Source organism: Eretmochelys imbricata, chromosome 1 (genome assembly GCF_965152235.1).
Source record: "Eretmochelys imbricata isolate rEreImb1 chromosome 1, rEreImb1.hap1, whole genome shotgun sequence".
NCBI classification, from domain to species: Eukaryota; Metazoa; Chordata; order Testudines; family Cheloniidae; genus Eretmochelys; species Eretmochelys imbricata.
In genome coordinates, this window is record NC_135572.1 from 241,455,996 (window position 1) to 241,475,558 (window position 19,563).

Below are 19,563 nucleotides of genomic sequence, written 5' to 3' on the forward strand. Positions count from 1 at the left end.
GTTAGTGGTTCTGTTGTGTGGTATGTGGTTGTTGGTGAGTATTTGCTTCAGGTTGCAGGGCTGTCTGTAGGCAAGGACTGGCCTGTCTCCCAAGATTTGTGAGAGTGTTGTGTCATCCTTTAGGATAGGTTGTAGATCCTTAATAATGCATTGGAGGGGTTTTAGTTGGGGGCTGAAGGTGACGGCTAGTGGCCGAGCTATTGCCAGCAGGAGAGTGAGTTTGTGTGTGTGTGTGTCCCCGGGAAAGAAAAAAAAAAGGGGGGGGGGTGAGAAAGCCTGGATTTGTGCTGGACAAGGCCCACCTTGATTACCATGCACATTGTAGGGAGAGTGGTCACTTTGGATGAGCTATTACCAGCAGGAGAGTGAGTTTGTGTGTGTGGTTTTTGGAGGGGGGTGCGGGGGTGAGAGAACCTGGATTTGTGCAGGAAATGGCCCACCTTGATTATCATGCACATTGTGTAGAGAGTTGTCACTTTGGATGGGCTATTACCAGCAGGAGAGTGAGTTTGTGTGTGGGGGGGTAGAGGGTGAGAAAACCTGGATTTGTGCAGGAAATGGCCCAACTTGATGATCACTTTAGATAAGCTATTACCAGCAGGACAGTGGGGTGGGAGGAGGTATTGTTTCATGATCTCTGTGTGTATATAAAGTCTGCTGCAGTTTCCACGGTATGCATCCGATGAAGTGAGCTGTAGCTCACGAAAGCTCATGCTCAAATAAATTGGTTAGTCTCTAAGCTGCCACAAGTACTCCTTTTCTTTCTCCCTCTTGTACCTCTGCTACTTGAAGTGCATTCACATACACAGACACAGAGATTGTAACCAAAAACATTAGAAATTTGTCACACTCTCTATAGTCAATGATGAAACCAGTTACAAAAGCCAATGGAACACTGACTAGGAATGGGAGAAGGAAAGGGAGGCCTGGCAGACAATAGCAGCTGGGGAAAGAGGCCTGGCAGCCAAGGGAGATAACTTAGTAATGTGGAAGGCAGGGGTGCTGGAAGCAGGAGTACTGGGGATGGCAGCAGAAGAGGATGTGGCATGATCCAGACAAACTATGAAATTGGAGACAGAATCTGGAAGAGAAGCTAGAAAGACAGGGCACTGAAAACAGAAGACCTGGTTGGCAATCCTGTTGGCAACCTCAGTTGAAAGACCCAGGACTGAGGCCTTGTTTCACAGTTTTGGCAGCTCTGGTGACTGTACTGTGAGTCTCATGGTATTTAGTGTTTTTCTCAAAGCCATAGGTTCTGGAACCATGATTTTTCTTTTTAATTAAGTTTCTAACCCTCATGGCTGTGGGGAAAAGCTGGAAACTGTGATGCCTAAAGGCTCCAACATCAGAAGGCAAATAAAAGGAAGTTAAATTTTTAAAATGCCATGACTTTAAAGCCAATCCCAGGAGTTCTGGGGACCTGCATCATGATTCTTGAATGCTTAGGTTGGGAATATTTGGGGCAGTGGGGCAGCTACACTATGTGTAGACAAAGACAAGCCAGAGTTTGTACTGACTGACCTAATCATGATTTATCCCTAAAACCTCAAATAGTTCAACTGAACCCTGGCTTTCCCTTGAATATGCTTAGAGTCAGCACCAGTACAGCTAGACTGATTGCTGAATTTTGGCTATATCCTGAGTGTAGACAAGCCTGACAGTGAACTACTCTATTGCTTCTAGAAGTGATCTCTGTGCCTTTGACCGATGGAAGGTTGCTCTGTGAATAAACAGAGGATTGCCCATTTGGCATCTTTCACTAGCACTGAATTAACTTTTACAATAATGGAGGAGCTGCAGACCCAGAGATTTTCTATGGTAAATGCATCATTCTCTTCAGCAAAGCACACACTTTACTTGCTGTACATGTGATGACATAAGGGAAAGATTAATTTACTCAGAGCCTAGACTCTGATTTCTAGCTTAGATTTTTTTCACTTCTCCCTTTCCGCATCTTGACCCTTTCCTCCTCTCTCTCTTTCTCTTTTTATATAATTGAGGTTCCCAAGGGTTTTTCTGCAAGTCCTATTATGATAACTGAGAGGACATCAGCTGCAGAGCCTCTGTGAGAAACAATTGAATAGCTGCTTTGCCAGCAACCTCAGTTGTTTGGGAAAAGGTTGCAAAGTCATGGGAAAGGCTGCAATGCGACTTCTTCATGGGCCGGTCTCAGTGAATCCAGTAGGCCCATGTTTACAAGATGCAGAAAAACAGCTGCTCGTGACACATGATGAATCTGGACACAACATCCCCAGTCTATGAGCCCATTGGGTTTGACTTCAATTTCAGCTTGCAGAGAGACCTGGACTCTTGAAGGCATATCCGCAATGGAGAAAAACAAAACGAAAACAAATTGGCTCAATGGACTGAACCAGCTCTGAAAGCATTTTGCAGAATAGGGAGGAAGAAGGGTGAGAACAAACCTCCCACTATTATCAATGACAATCTTTCCATTGTCTTCAATGGGAGCTGGGTCAGGCCCTTAGTTTGATGTCTTGGTTGATGAGGGCAACGTTCTGTCCCTACCTCTTCCTAATATGTGTGGGGGTCCCCTAAATACAGAGGAATTAGCACCATTCCACTTTGCAGGGGGTGGCAAGCTGCAAAGAGTCATGGGTCTGTGGAGCACTGCTCTGCGGCCACTCTCTCCTCACTGTGCAAAGCAGAGTTGCAACCACATTAAAAAAAAAAGTTGAGAGTGGACTAAGAGTGAAACTTCACCAGTCCTGAGGCTGCCCTGAAGCAGACATCTACAGGACAATAAAGAGCTGAGAGGAGACAACACCATCATCCCCAGCAGTGGCTGCACCTATGGCACAAAGCCTTTTGCTCACAGGATTTATCCTTTGTGGTACATGGCTGATGTTTGCCTTCCAACCGAGCACAGAATCTGAGGAAGGCTGAGCTGTGCCGGCAGTAAAATTTAGACTGCAAGTTTGTTGGGGCAGGGGACATTTCTTTATGTTGCCACGTAAATTTACAGTGCTATATACAAGCAACAACTGCCTCCAAACTGCCTCCATTTCATTTGAAACATTATAGCAAACTAATCAAAATCTCATTGTTTTACTTAAAAGAAATACAAAGAGAATTGTTACATACAAACAATATGAAATATTAGGGCTAAAGATCATTCTGTAAATTCTGGATAACAGATGCTTGCTCACCTGAGCAGTTAAACAAAAAACCCAAATGCCAACAAACAAAAATAACTCACCCAAATTAACATCTGTGTGGCAAATCACGATACATAAAGCATTCTGAAATCAGCTTGCTTCTATATACTTATGTAAAGCTAGAATCAGTACATTGTCTTTTATTGTTTGGACTGTTTTAATGAGGAAAACTCTGTGACATTTCTAACCTGTGTGTTAAACTTTTAAAATCTTTTCAAAATGCTGTGTGGCAGAGAAAGCTAAAACACCCCTAAAATCCCTCCACTCTCCCTTCAAAAAAATTATAGCTAGATTTTTTTTTAATAGGGCTGGCCAGAAATCAGATATCCATCCAGCCGGAAATTCCCAGTGTTCAAGATTTTGAAACCTCAAACCTCAGAATTTCCCCATGAATGGGAATATTTTGATTCGGGAACATACCAGTGTTGCTGCCGCCTGTCCCAGGTCTCCCTGTCTGCCAGTGCTGCTCCTGAGGGGAATGTGGGGTGGGGTGGGGAGGTTGGAAATCCCTGGACTAATGACAGGAGGGGAGGAACCGCTGGACTGATGATGGGAGGGCAGCCCAGGAAGCTGGGTGTCTGTGGATCCTCAGGAATCCTGGACAACCCCTCAGGCTGTCTTCTGGGTGGGAGGGGGAGGAGTATGAGAAACCTCAGCTCCCAAGCTCACTGCTAGGCAAGCTACCAAGGACCAGGATCCCAGAAACCTTGGGAGCCCTGGCTCCATGACAGCCCGCCAGCTGGTGCCAGTAGGTGTTCTGTGGCTGCACGGAGAAGCTGGCGGAGGTGAGGATGAGGGTTTCTCCCCAGCAGGGCTATGAAGGACAAGGGCAGAATTTAGCCCAATATTTGAAGGTCCAACAAAGCAGTACTTTGAGCTCATGTGCGCTCTCCTCTGCTTGCTCTTACGGAAGCAGTCAGCTAAGGAACTGTTCTGAAAAACAAGCTGGCATTATCAGGGCTGCTCAAGCAAAATGAAAGCGTTACAAAAAAAAAATAGTAGCAGCTCCATTGGAAGAGCAGGTCCAGGGAGAGCAGGGCAGGATGAACTGAATACTTGGGCAAATGGAAATCAGTAAGAAAAATACCTTTTCATTTTCACATCTCTAAAATGGCATTAAAACACATGGAGAATAAATATAAAGCCCCTTACAAATTAGTTCTAGAGCACCCTGCAAAGCAGATAAAAATGATGATATCCACTTTTCCAAAGCATAAATTGCAGTACAGTGGCCTTCCTTGAGGTCATAGACAGAGTCTTGGCCTTAGTCTACACACAAACTTGCACTTGTTTAACATTAAACTTTTATGTAAACCCTGCCAACTCATATATGCAGACAAACCCATAGTCCTGCTCTAATGAACATTCCCTCTCCATGTAACAAGAGGGGATGTGTATTTTCAGTAGGATACCCATGTGACTGATACATTCTTCTGTGTGCAAGTAGTTATCATGTCTTTCTTCCGTGTCACAGAAGTGGATACTTTAACTGAACTGTAGTTACATTCAGCATTTCCCGTCCTCCAAAGAGGCGATATACCTTGTAATCTATCCCTGCTTGTGTCTGCAAGTCTTGGTGTTTGTTTGGTAGGGGTAATGGGAGAAGGAAATGTTTCCAACTTAGCGCACTCGGAGAAAGGATTCATAAATCAGCAGGTCAGTCAGGGTTTTGTTTTTTTTTTTTTTTTAACCTTAAGGTATTATGTTTTCAATACAATATTTCAATAGATTTTTTGTGTGTGTAATAATTTATCCAGAATTACTACAACTCTAACAAGTTTAGAGAAATTTGGCTCAAATAAAATGAATCCTTTGTCATAAATAGTTTGGGTTCATTGCTGCAGCCTAATCAATCAATTGTTCATAAGTCAAACAGCAATCCCAACTTCGTAGGAACATTTCCATGTCAATAAATCTAAGGCAGTTTGTTTAAAAACTCTGGAACCTGTGAGATAGAAGCCTGATAGACTAGTTACGGCAGGATCAAAAAGCCTGAACCCACAGCCTCTGTGCACATTTGACTTTCATGTCACAACTTAGTTCCACCAGCCTTAACCTGTTGTAAAAATCACTGACCATTTTGAGTAATCCATGCAGTAGAGTGACCAGGCCACCGTCTCCACTTCCTTATAATGAATAAGCTATTTTTTCCCTCTGGAACTGTTATTTCTCTCTGCCACTAACTGTTCATTTATTCCATGGAAAGAAAATATTTATTTTTATTCATAGTAGTATTCATATTTTTAAAAAACTTTATACCTGACCCGGCTGTTTCCACGGACTTCCCTGGGAGTTGGATTGGGCCCTGTGTCACTCAGGATTAGAGTGACAGTTCTTTAGACAGGCAGAAGCCAAGGAACCATCTCTAGAGGAATGAAATGTCTCCATCTCTCTTCAAACCTTGATCTCTGTGATGTAGCTGCCTAAAAAAGGGTGCCAGCTTGGACAGTGTTTTATGTGAAGTAGGCACACAGGGTAAATTTGTGCCCTCACTGACTTCAATAGGGTCAAGATTTCATCCAAGGTCCCTAGACAATGGGTTGAGACAGGCCACCAACTCATTTCCTAAGCCAGCAGCACGTATCAGATAAGTAGTGAGTTGACTTTCATGTACTACTGACTTAGGTCAGGGTTCAAGAGATGAAAGGCTCTATATCTCATCATCAATCTGTGTTTTCCAGTACCCTGGTGAAGACATATTTCATTTTTACACTCTACACTTAAAAGAAACAGGGTCACATTTTTATTATTATGATTTGCAATTTACTCATTGTTTATAAAACAACTTCCCTTCTTACTCTTGGCTCATAAATAGAAACTTAGAACTAAAATCTGGTTCCTCTCTCTCTCCCTCTCATCACTTGTCATAGTAGGGTTTCTTGTATTGTTTTTCAGACTTTTGTTAAAGATGCAGCAATAAAGTTTTTTTTTAAATCTCTCCACCAACACAAAGAATTGCATGCACTTTACAAAGAGAAGGCATAAAGGGCCAGTTATTCAGCTAACGTAAATCAGTGTAGCTCCACTGATTGTAGTGAAGTTATGCTGTTGTAAACCAGCTGAGGATCTGGCCCATAATTTTCTGCAATTGAGACTGCGGGATTACAGAAAGATCTGGGCAGAGAAATCCTGATGCTGTTGAACAAACAGCACACTATAGCATCTACTTACCGTAGTGATTTGGGATGCTTTATAAATTATTACATATCTAGCTACTCAGAGATTGTGCCATGGTTGTAAACCCATGTAAAACTTCAGATACTTCTTTACAAACAAGACACTAAAACCTCTATTTATTACTCAAGTGAAAGTCTGGGCTCAAGATGATTTTGTATTATTAAAAAAACAGGAGTATGTGCATGTGCACATGCACAACACGCAAGAAAAATTTTAAAAAAAGAAATACAGTAAGTAGTGTAAAGAGATAGGTTTTTAATAGTACAACAAAAAGAAAAGGCAGCTGAGCTGGGTCCTGATCCAAACCCCATTGAGGGAACTGTATTACTGAGCATAGTGTCAGGTTGCAGTGGCATCACCCCTATGAGTACTGCCTTCGCTACTCAACTCAAACAGCCTGGGAGACTGAATGGCTTATAAGACCCCAGGCCCTAAGCTCCTCCTCATGCAAACCCTTATTTAAAACTCCTTTTCACTGCCAAGTGGAAATGTCAGTCTTCTGACAGGAAGTATTTAAAAATATATATTCCATTCCCAGTTTAAATTTGCATCAAATTCAGGTTAAAACCAGTCCAAGGGTTTGTCACGGTATAGGAGAGATGATGTCTTGTGAGAACGTGTTAGCTACCACATTCTAACTAACATGTTCTAATATTCTAGAACAGACAAGGCAATGTAGACTTTAACACATGCCAGTGGATTGAGTTGAAGTGTAAACAGGTAGAGTCTAGCAAACACAATCTAACACCACACCTTTAGTCAAGACCAGAAAACCCTCTGATACCCACAGCCACAATAGCATGCCATAAGAGAAGGAATTACGAATTCCACCTCTGCTCTTTTATTACCATATCCAACCACAGCTTTTCCCAGCTGTCCACATTTCTCACCTGACATACTCAAAATGGAAAGATACCCTCCAATACCAGCAAAAAACACCATCCCACCTCCCTCATAAAATTTATAATACAACAACAGTCCCAAACATTTTGGCTTCATGTAAATACAAAATTTAGAGCTATAGGATATTGTGCTGTATTTTATATGGTCAACGAGCATTCAGAAGTAGGAAAGCAACAGACCTCCTCAGAATGCCTCCTCAAAAAAGTCAGTCAGGCGCCCAACTCTCTCTGTCCATATTTCCCCAAAAATAAAGGTAAGAAGGAGAAACAAAGAACTGTTGAAATTAAGAAACAAACTTTACCAAAATGTTCAATCCTCCAAAATAGTGCAGGATTGATTTCAGTTTTAGATCAAGATGGCCAATGACAGTGGTAGTCTGCCCTCTCATATTTGCCTCCCAACCTTTCAAAAGGAAGGTAAACTCAGTTTCTTTCTATTGTACTTCACCACCAGATCGCAATACCTAACTATCCCAGTCTAAATGTTCTTCTCCATTAATTTTCTTCTCCGTTCAATTCCACTGTAGTCACCAAGAGCATGAGAAGAATAGATAGGCCTGTAACCAGAGCTGATCCAGAAAATAGGAGGGTGTGCTGTCTTCCGGGTGCTAAGATACGGGATGTAGACCTGAGGTTGAAAAGGATTCTAAAGGGAGCGGGAAAGAATCCCCTAATTATCCTTCATGTGGGAACAAATGATACGGCTAGATTCTCGCTGGATAGTATTAAGGGAGACTATGCTAGGCTGGGGAGGACGCTTAAGGAAATTGAGGCTCAGGTGATCTTTAGTGGGATTCTGCCTGTTCCTAGAGAAGGGCAACAAAGGTGTGACAAGATTATGACTATCAATAGATGGCTTAGGCAGTGGTGCTATAAGGAGGGCTTTGGGATGTATGGCCATTGGGAGGCATTCATGGATAGAGGACAGTTCTCTCGGGATGGACTTCATCTGAGTAGGGAAGGAAATAGACTTCTAGGATGGAGGCTGGCACAACTGATTAAGAGAGCTTTAAACTAGGAATTTGGGGGAGATGGTTGGGAGATGTCCAGGTAATCTCCACGCCAGAATTAAGCATAGAGTGGAAAGAAAATGAAGTAAGAGTGGATACAGCTGTAGGTAGGAGGAAGGGCAGTGTAGATACAAGTCTAAGAGGTTATACTGGTAGTAAAATAACCGTGCCTAATAGGGTACAGAATGTGAGTGAGGCTAAACAGCAAAAATTAAGATGTTTGTACACTAATGCAAGGAGCCTAGGTAACAAAATGGAGGAACTAGAGTTACTGGTGCAGGAAGTGAAACCAGATATTATAGGTATAACAGAGACCTGGTGGAATAGTAGTCATGACTGGGCTACAGGTATTGAAGGGTATGTGCTGTTTAGGAAAGACCGAAATAAAGGTAAAGGTGGTGGAGTAGCACTGTATATCAATGATGAGATAGAATGTAAAGAAATAAGAAGCGATGAAATGGATATGACTGAGTCTGTCTGGGCAAAAATTAAATTGGGGAAGAAAACTATTAGAGCCTCCCCTGGGATAGTGCTTGGGGTGTGCTATAGACCGCCGGGATCTAATTTGGATATGGATAGAGCCCTTTTTAATGTTTTTAATAAAGTAAATACTAATGGAAACTGTGTGATCATGGGAGACTTTAACTTCCCAGATATAGACTGGAGGACGAGTGCTAGTAATAATAATAGGGCTCAGATTTTCCTAGATGCGATAGCTGATGGATTCCTTCAGCAAGTAGTTGCCGAACCGACTAGAGGGGATGCTATTTTAGATTTGGTCTTGGTGAGTAATGAGGACCTCATAGAGGAAATGGTTGTAGGGGATAATCTTGGCTCAAGTGATCATGAGCTAATTCAGTTCAAACTGAATGGAAGGATTAACAAAAATAAATCTGCAACTAAGGTTTTTGATTTCAAAAGGGCTGACTTTCAAAAATTAAGGAAATTAGTTAGGGAAGTGGATTGGACTGAAGAATTTATGGGTTTAAAGGTAGAGGAGGCCTGGGATTATTTTAAATTAAAGCTGCAGAAGCTATCGGAAGCCTGCATCCCAAGAAAGGGGAAAAAATTCATAGGCAGGAGTTGTAGACCAAGCTGGATGAGCAAGCATCTTAGAGAGGTAATTAAGAAAAAGCAGAAAGCATATAGGGAGTGGAAGAAGGGAGGGATCAGTAAGGCAAGCTACCTTATTGAGGTCAGAATATGTAGGGATAAAGTGAGACAGGCTAAAAGTCAAGTAGAGTTGGACCTTGCAAAGGGAATTAAAACCAATAGTAAAAGGTTCTATAGTCATATAAATAGGAAGAAAACAAAGAAAGAAGAAGTGGGACCGCTAAAAACTGAGGATGGAGTGGAGGTCAAGGATAATCTAGGCATGGCCCAATATCTAAACAAATACTTTGCCTCAGTCTTTAATAAGACTAAAGAGGATCTTAGGGATAATGGTAGCATGATAAATGGGAATGAGGATATGGAGGTAGACATCACCATATCTGAGGTAGAAGCGAAACTCAAACAGCTTAATGGGACTAAATCGGGGGGCCCAGATAATCTTCATCCAAGAATATTAAAAGAATTGGCACAAGAAATTGCAAGCCCATTAGCAAGAATTTTTAATGAATCTGTAAACTCAGGGGTTGTACCGTATGATTGGAGGATTGCTAACATAGTTCCTATTTTTAAGAAAGGGAAAAAAAGTGATCCAAGTAATTATAGGCCTGTTAGTTTGACATCTGTAGTATGCAAGGTCTTGGAAAAAATTTTGAAGGAGAAGGTAGTTAAGGACATTGAAGTCAATGGTAAATGGGACAAAATACAACATGGTTTTACAAAAGGTAGATCGTGCCAAACCAACCTGATCTCCTTCTTTGAGAAAGTAACAGATTTTTTAGATAAAGGAAACGCAGTGGATCTAATTTACTTAGATTTTAGTAAGGCGTTTGATACGGTGCCACATGGGGAATTATTAGTTAAATTGGATAAGATGGGCATCAATAGGAATATTGAAAGGTGGATAGGGAATTGGTTAAAGGGGAGACTACAACGGGTCCTACTGAAAGGTGAACTGTCAAGTTGGAGGGAGGTTACCAGTGGAGTTCCTCAGGGATCGGTTTTGGGACCAATCTTATTTAATCTTTTTATTACTGACCTGGGCACAAAAAGTGGGAGTGTGCTACTAAAGTTTGCAGATGATACAAAGCTGGGAGGTATTGCTAATTTAGAGAAGGACAGGGATACCCTACAGGAGGATCTGGATGACCTTGTAAACTGGAGTAATAGGAATAGGATGAAATTTAATAGTGAGAAGTGTAAGGTCATGCATTTAGGGATTAATAACAAGAATTTTAGTTATAAGCTAGGGACGCATCAACTAGAAGTAACAGAGGAGGAAAAGGACCTTGGAGTATTGGTTGATCATAGGATGACTATGAGCTGCCAATGTGATATGGCTGTGAAAAAAGCTAATGTCGTCTTGGGATGCATCAGGAGAGGTATTTCCAGTAGGGATAAGGAGGTTTTAGTACCGTTATATAAGGCACTGGTGAGACCTCACCTGGAGTACTGTGTGCAGTTCTGGTCTCCCATGTTTAAGAAGGATGAATTCAAACTGGAACAGGTACAGAGAAGGGCTACTAGGATGATCCGAGGAATGGAAAACTTGTCTTATGAAAGGAGACTCAGGGAGCTTGGCTTGTTTAGCCTAACTAAAAGAAGGCTGAGGGGAGATATGATTGCCCTCTATAAATATATCAGAGGGATAAATACCAGAGAGGGAGAGGAATTATTTAAACTCAGTACCAATGTGGACACAAGAACAAATGGATATAAACTGGCCACTAGGAAATTTAGATTAGAAATTAGACGAAGGTTTCTAACCATCAGAGGAGTGAAGTTTTGGAATAGCCTTCCGAGGGAAGTAGTGGGGGCAAAAGATCTATCTTGCTTTAAGATTAAACTCGATAAGTTTATGGAGGAGATGGTATGATGGGATAACATGGTTTTGGTAATTAAATATTCACGGTAAATAGGCCCAATGGCCTGTGATGGGTTTTAGATGGGGTAAGATCCAAGTTACCTGGGAAAGAATTTTCTGGGAAAGAATTTTCTGTAGTATCTGGCTGATGAATCTTGCCCATATGCTCAGGGTTTAGCTGATCGCCATATTTGGGGTCGGGAAGGAATTTTCCTCCAGGGCAGATTGGAAGAGGCCCTGGAGGTTTTTCGCCTTCCTCTGTAGCATGGGGCACGGGTCACTTGCTGGAGGATTCTCTGCTCCTTGAGGTCTTTAAACTACAATTTGAGGACTTCAATAGCACAGATATAGGTGTGAGGTTTTTTTGTAGGAGTGGTGGGTGAAATTCTGTGGCCTGCGTTGTGCAGGAGGTCAGACTAGATGATCATAATGGTCCCTTCTGACCTAAATATCTATGAATCTATGATTTAAACTTTAATTCACAAGAACACCCACCATAGTGTTCAATGATTTTTTCTGGGTTCAGGTTGACATGCAACATCTTAAAATGATCGTGTGATGGAGCGTAGCAATGCATTTATTAGGGGCCAAGGTATCCTCTGACTTACACACCATACTACCTTATTGATTTTAGTGGGGCTGGCAATGGCTCATCTAACAACTGCACACAGCCTGTATCTTACACACATTTTTAACCAGTGCAAATCAGCTCATGCCACATAAAACCAGTTGCTATGCAATGCTGAATATTAAATATTAAAGATGGACCTGAGGCACGAAGATTGGATCTGGATCTAACCTTCCCTCAAAGTTCAAGGCTTTTTGAATCTAGGAGGCTGAATCATCTAATTATAGAAATCAGACCCAGCCACAGATGTCCAGTCCCAAAGTTTCTTCACATGTTGGGATGTTTGGATCCATCTCTACCAGCATGTACAATCAGTGATTTTGGGCACTAGGTGATGTGCACTGGAACATCAGAGAGCAGGAACAAACTTTTAGTTTTTTAAATATAACATGCTATTGACTCTCAGAGCATAAAATGTATACTACCATAGGAAGGAAGATGAAGAAACAAGATTAAATAATAAGGAATAACAGGTGAAAAGGAAATATAATCACATCCATAACATTGTGGTACAAGAGTTAGCAACCTTTTTCACTGACGGAGCACGCACATAGCCACTTAGACCTCACCTCCTCAGCTGCTCTCCAGAATCCTTTCGCTTGCTCCTGCTTCAAATGAGTCCCTTCTAGAATTATTAAATGATTTAGACTGTTCTCCTGATACCTAAGGGGAACTTGGTGGCAAAAGACGGGGCAAAACTGTTTCAGCAGAAGACTCAAGATAGAATTGGAAGAGATCTGTAACTCCACACCCAACAACTGAAAGAGACACTAAAGACACTTTTGTGGGGCATGCGCCGCAGGCTGAGAGCCACTGTTCCAAGGTCTGATCCTGCAAACCCTTATTCATGTGAATGGCACTCTGAAATCAATGGTGCTTCCAATATGAGTCAAGTTAATCACAAGTGTAAGGGCTTGCAAAATCCTGCTCTTAGTGGCAAGTAACATCCTTAATGGCAAGTAACATCCTTATCCATTTTCTTAAAATACAATATCAACATCTGTCTGTATAGATTCTTACAAAGACTCTGGCTGTACTGAAGGGAGTTGGAAGAAAGAAGGGAAAAATGAAAATTAGGAATTATAGGTAGGGTGACAATCTCTGACCTGGATCTGTTGCTGAAGAAGGTTAATTTTGTGTTGCTGCTGCAGAAGCTGCTGCTGTTGTCTTGCAATCTGTGGAGAAATTGCAAATGTAAAATTTGTACCATCACTCCTGGAATTGTTACAAAGGAATTTCCCACCTTTCTTAGTTCTTGACACCACTCTATTAAGCTAGTGACATTGTGGGGTGTGGGTGGCAGCAGCTGGATGTGCTACAGAGGCAGGAGGCTCACATTTGTGCATCATGGTAGAGCCAGTTCATGAAAAAGTGAACCTCGGGGACAACACAGTCAGTACTGATGGGAGGGCAGGGGTAGACTGATACATGAGTCCCTTCTCGTTAGCCAATTTATAGAATCATATTGCCACTGGTCTTAAAGAATACTGCTTGCCTGCCCCTCTCTGTTGGTGGAAGAGCACTTGGGAAAAGACATCAAATAGGAGGAAGAGGAAAAAGGAGCAAAGAAGAGAATACATGGTACATCTATAGCACTACTGTTCAAGGATTTCCAAGAGCTTTACATATACGAAACGCAGTAGGACGGCATTATTATCTACATTTTATTGATAGGGAAACAGAGGCAAAAAGAGATTGGTACTTGATTTTGGGAAATCCACTTAACCTCTAAAAAGCCACAGACTAGAAACAAGGGGCCAGACCCTCAGTTGGTGTAAGTCAGCATAGCTCCACTGTGTCTTCAGTGTAAGTGTGCCAATTTACACCAGTTGAAGATCTGACCCCAAGTCACCTGATTCAAAGTCCTGCGTATTTATCACAAGACCATCCTTCCCTCTCAACTGAGTAGGGTGATTGTGTGACTCTGGACAGATCCCATTTACAATTGATGAGAAGGTACAAAACGTGTTCTGACTCACAGACTATGTCTACACTGCAGCCACAGGTGTGATCTGCAGCATATGCAGGTGTTACCCATGCTAGCTCTGTTCTACCTAGCTTGCTAAAATTAGAAATGAGGACACTGCAGTGCAAGCTTCAACGCCAGCTGCACAAACAAGCATGTACCAAGGGAGGCCAGATGGGCTTGTGCAGCCCACAGTGAACTTGTGCTGCCGCATCCTCACTTCTATATTTATCAGGCTAGCTAGATACCAGCAATTGGAGCTATACAAGCTGCAAATCACACCCTTGGCTGCAGTGTAGAGAAGACCTACAGAGCTGAGGGGAAATAAGCCGTTACATTTAAAACGCATCTTCTTTTTTGAATTCCACAAGAGTTTTATTTCAGTCACCAGAACAGCTCCATTCCTGTGAATTGCTAACAGAGCATTGCAAGCATTGTTGGAGGAGTATTCTTCCCCTGATGTAAGTCTCAACATTTATGGGAATAACATCCACTTATCGAGGGGAGAACTGATGAGCTTCTCCCCACAAATAAAATGTTAATTTCCTTTATTAAACTAGTCGCATACGAAACTCCTATAAGTACCTGACTTGATAGCCTGGGGAAAGAAAAAAGCTCTGTGTGTTTAGGGAGGCTCACTGTTAATGATTAAATAAATACTTTAGTTTATATTTTTTATAAAAATCAGTTTGTATATAATGCATGACCACAAGGATTTCTATCCTGCGGGATTGTTTTATTGCTCTTTTTTTGCATTTTCACTCTATTCTCCTTTTTCTCTTTTGGACTATTCAGTGGTATTAAAACAATAGTGACCTCTACAGGTAAGGGTACAGGTCCTGATGTATGTCTCCCCACAAAGATCTTGCTAGTGATGCCTCTCCATCTTTGTCTGTATACCAGCAACAATGTGAAAGGGCTACTCTAATTTAATGGATTATTCATTTCTCCTGCTGTCCCTTAAAGAATTTCTTCTTCTGTGAGGGTTTTATGTTCAAGAGATGGGAATTCCACAGAACAGCTCAGCCACGATATGCAGCAGTAAGGATGAAATTTTAACTATCCAAGCACCAGTAAAAACAAAGACATAGCTCCCACAGCAACCATAATTTCTCTTGTGCATAATGCAGTGTTTTCCATTGTATGTTGTCAACTGGTGTGCTTTATTATATACATGCAATGTGGGGGAGTTACCGTAGTTTTGGCAATAATGAATGAATTTCCAGACTTTTGTGAGTTTCAAATAAGTCATACAGGTGCTTTCTTTAATTTGCTCTATTTTAAAAAAATAAGAAAGAGCTATAATTGATCAGACATTCAAATAAATGCACTGTTTTCCCATGTTTACAGGAAATACATTCAAGAAATAACATATGGAATGTCTAAACCATCAAATAAATTCAAATCTGTTTATTTCAAGATGCAGAATTCTAGAGCCAGACACACACCCAAGACATAGTGTATCTGGATAACAGCACTCAGCACACACTTAAGGCGCAATTTTAAGCCAGGTTTCTGTTTGTCCTCAATTTTTGTCTACACAAAGCTGGGCAGACACATATATGTGCCTTCACTTTTGTGAAAATTTGTGCCTAGAAAAAAGTATTGGGAAAAGGGGTGATTTTGCGTGCAAATTCTAACATATGCATGTATTGATAAGTGTGAACACATATTTGTGCCTGCAAAGTGTAGATGCATGTATTTGTGAGGGCTGAAAATCAATCTCTTAAATGGGGAAGAGAAGTATTACAGGGGTTCACATTTTATGTATTTCTCATTCAGTTCTTTTCAAACTTCACAAACTGCACTTTCTGGTGGCATTGCACTATCTAAGGGCCACATTTTGCTCTGTTATGCACAACCAATCTCACTGACTTCAAGTGGCCATTGGCACAGGCACATTGTGTTTTTATTTGCACTCCTAAAACAAAAGAATTTTTGAGTTTTTGTCTCCCAAAACAGTGGGACAATTATTTGAAAAGTAGAAAAACCACCATTTTTTAACCCTACGGAAAATAAAATAATACTTCAATATATTTTACCTGACTTTCCACAACCCAAAACAAAAGGAAAACTTAATTCTGGGCTAAGAACAAGCTTGAGAAATTTTAGCCCTCAAAGATAAACTATTGGAAAGTTAAACATCAATGAATAGGAGCCTAGAATGAGATTCGTTGTAATAATCACTCACCTGTTCTTGTTGCTGCTTAGCCAGCTCCATTTGCTGGCGTTGTTTCTCGATTTGTGATGCAGCCAGTTTCTTCTGTTCATCATGAGCTGCCAGCAGCTGCTCACGCAAACTGGTCAGTTGATTGATCATACCCATAAGCTGCCTTTCTTTCTCAGCTAGGCTTTCTGGAGTCCCTGGGCATCATAGAGTGACAAAAGGTAAAGGGAAGAGAGAGAAATGAGAGCTGGGTAATTTTTAAATGGCAGTCTCAGTATAAACAGAATTTCAGTACAGTATATGCAAAATCACAACGCATATTGCAGTTGTGGAACAACTAGGGACATACACTTCACAGAAAAATGAGACAGGGAGGATGATTAAGGCACCATTCAATTCCCTGCACTACCACTATTTTGCTGTGAACTGAGGAAGTCACTTATTTATTCTCTCTGTGCCTCAGTTACCCATCTGTAAAACTGGGGTTAATAATATTTCCTTTCCCTGCTCCCCCCGCTTTTCTTCCAGTAACCTATTCAGTAGAGCGGACAGAAACATGGAGAAACAGTTCTGTGAAAACTTTCAAAGTTGTTTACATTTCACAGGGTTCACAACAAACTGTTTTGAAAATGTTTCTGTCAAAACTGGATATCCACATTTTTCTGTCTCCAGAAAAGCCGCTCGCCTGTGAGGTAGGTATTATCATCCCCACTGTACAAGTGGGCATTCTGAAGAATAGAAATCTTATGCACATTAGATTTTTTATTCTTTTTTTTCTTTAGGGCAGGGCAGCTGCCAGCATTCTAGCTGCCATGTCACCCAGCTCTGCTCTGATCAGGGTTAGATGATACAGTGGTTAAAATGCCAATAGCTGCTACCACGATTGCAATCACTGGTGAGAATTTTTTAAAGTCTAGTGTAGAGTAGAAATAGCTAAGCGGTTGTGCCACTTGCCATCATTAACCCAACTTGCTCGCTATGTTATTTTACAAACACCAAATTTGTGTTATGTACAAGTGCACTAGAAATATGTTCTGCTCATGCTTTCCCAGAAATAGGTACCAATTACTACCATCCAATTTTTTCACCGCAGCAGGTTTCCTTTCACCCAGAAAGGAATGAGAGGGGATCTGGGGATGGTGTAGTAAGAGCCCCACAAATCAGAGAGTAATCAAAATATAATAATCAAAAACTATGTACAATGATGGCACCTTTGCCATGAATTGAAAAGACAATCAATTAAATAATAAAATATACTCGCAGGTAATCTACCAGCACCCACCAACACCACACAACCCTGGCAAAACTCCCCTCCCTTACAGAAATCAGAACCCATGAAGTTCTTTCCCCAAAAGCTTGAGGAAATGGATAAGCCTTCTGTCTAGATGCCTAAAACAGTCTGCTTTTGGGACAACCCTGCCACACAAACCCCTCTCAAATCCGAGAAGTGTTCTGTTGCCAATGTCACCAACGCTCTCCAATTCAACAAAAGAAAAACTGGCGACTACACTAACCGTGCTCATAGCCAACTATCAATCAGACATGAAAAGAGCTACTGGTAATAGCTCATTTAGTCCACCCCCCTGCCAGTGCAGGAATCTTCCTGCAATATATTTACAAGTGCTTTCTGGATTGGATTTCACAGATTCATAGATTTTAAGGTCAGAAGGGACCTTGTGATCGTTTAGCCTGACCTCCAGTATAGCACAGGCCACAGAATTTCCCCAGAATAAGTCGCAGAGGAAAAACATCCAATCTTGATTTAAAAAATATTTCAGTGATGGAGAATCCACCAGGACCCCCTTGGTAAATTGTTCCAATGGTTAATTACTCTCACTATTAAAAATGTACACATTACTTCCAGTCTGGATTTGTCTAGCTTCAACTTCCAGCCATTGGATCGTGTTATACCTGTCTCTGCTGGATTGAAGAGCCTGTTATTAAAAACTTGTTCCCCATGTAGGTACTAACAAACTGTAATCAAGTCACCCCTTAACCTTCTCTTTATTAAACTAAATAGATTGAGCTCCTTTAATCTGTCACTACAAGGCATGTTTTCTAATCCTTTAATCATTCTCGTGGCTCTTCTTTGAACTCTCTCAACTTTATCAGCATCCTTTTTGAATTGTGGGCACCAGAACTGGACATAGTATTCTCCTCTTAAATGGTGGGCCATCTACTGTTTCCTTTGAAAGATGATTTCACAATTGAATACATGTCACCACTATTAGGGATATTTTTGTGATATTTAGCTTAATTTAAATTCACTTATTTTCATCCAGTGCTCCCAGCAACACTCCTTCATTACACTTTAACCAATTCCAAATCTTTTAAGTACTTGCAGACAGTTACGTGTATCTGGGAAAATACATAGGGTCAGGCTTTTGGTACAAAAGTAACGTCACTTGATTGAACTTCCTATTAAAAGTCCATAATAAAAGAGAGAGCTCTATGGGGAAATACTCTCACTATTGACGGGAGCATATTTGCTAACACTATCAAAAGACCCATGGGGGTAGGCTGCAGACTTGAGAGATGCAATGAAACAGAAACTATAGAACTTTTTTAGAGTTCTGTTAAAACTTGTGAGAAAGAATGGGAGCTTATGGTAATATACTAAGAGTGGGGGAGAAAACACTTTTAAGTTACAATTTTCACTTCAAACATCAGAGACAAAGCACTAGTTTAAGTCATGCAATTAGTTAGAAGTGTCTATTATGACTCCCCCCATTCCCTGGCTGTTTTTCAGGGGGGGAATGTGCAGCTTTTCTAAGTGATACAAATGAAATTACCCTAAACGACTATTCTTGCCCAGCGATCTTAGCTACAAAGAAACATTTAATATTTTGTATCACTGAGAAAATTAATGTTATAATTACTGTTTGATTTACATGGAGCTGGTTAACACTGAAAAAGTGTTTGCAAATATTTTATTCTAAATATTTACTGAGGGGGTGGCTGCGTGGGTGTGTGTGTGGATTTGGCTAGTTCTAAGCTAGGGACAGGCAAGAATAAATGTTTGTCAAATAACTTATTTGAAAAATATAGTGATATTTGTCAGACAGTCAACTAATATGACTTTATCAAGTAATATGAATTTATACTGTGCCTTTCATTTGAGGATCTCCAAGAACTCAGAAAACATTAATAAATCCCACTACAACTCTTAGAAGTAGAGAAGTATTTCACGTGTGTAAATTGATAGAAGTCATATGGTTAGTCAATGGCAGAACTGGGAAGAGAACCCAGGAGTTCTGACACCTGGTATTCTAAGCCCAGACCGCGTTGCCTAAGAGAGACTAAACACTCATCACACTGGCACTAATAAGAGACAGTTGCCTAATTTCAGACACATCTAAACTTTTCTGAACGGTCTCTTAATCTTATTAATCCATTCACGAGCAAGAAATCTCTCCCAAAGAGAAATGGACAGCTTTATTCAAGTTGTAGAAGCACAATTAAATTAGAGATGGGCTCAGAGCTTAGGTTTAGACATATTTCACACTGGCCATCTAACCATTGTCAAAGAGCAACACATTTTGGTCACTACCAATATATATTCA

General features: G+C 40.9%; 1 protein-coding gene across 3 annotated transcripts in view; it reads right to left on the reverse strand.

Annotated features, from left to right (window-relative positions):
* SOX5 (SRY-box transcription factor 5) overlaps positions 1 to 19,563 on the reverse strand; it is a 313,721-nt gene that overhangs the window by 167,126 nt on the left and 127,032 nt on the right. For all 3 annotated transcript variants that reach the window (XM_077807473.1, XM_077807474.1, XM_077807472.1), the window contains exons 4-5: positions 16,025 to 16,197; positions 12,974 to 13,042 (exon numbers count right to left, since the gene is read on the reverse strand). In XM_077807473.1, the coding sequence (XP_077663599.1) occupies positions 12,974 to 13,042; positions 16,025 to 16,197 (242 nt within the window). The remainder of the gene's footprint in view (positions 1 to 12,973; positions 13,043 to 16,024; positions 16,198 to 19,563) is intronic.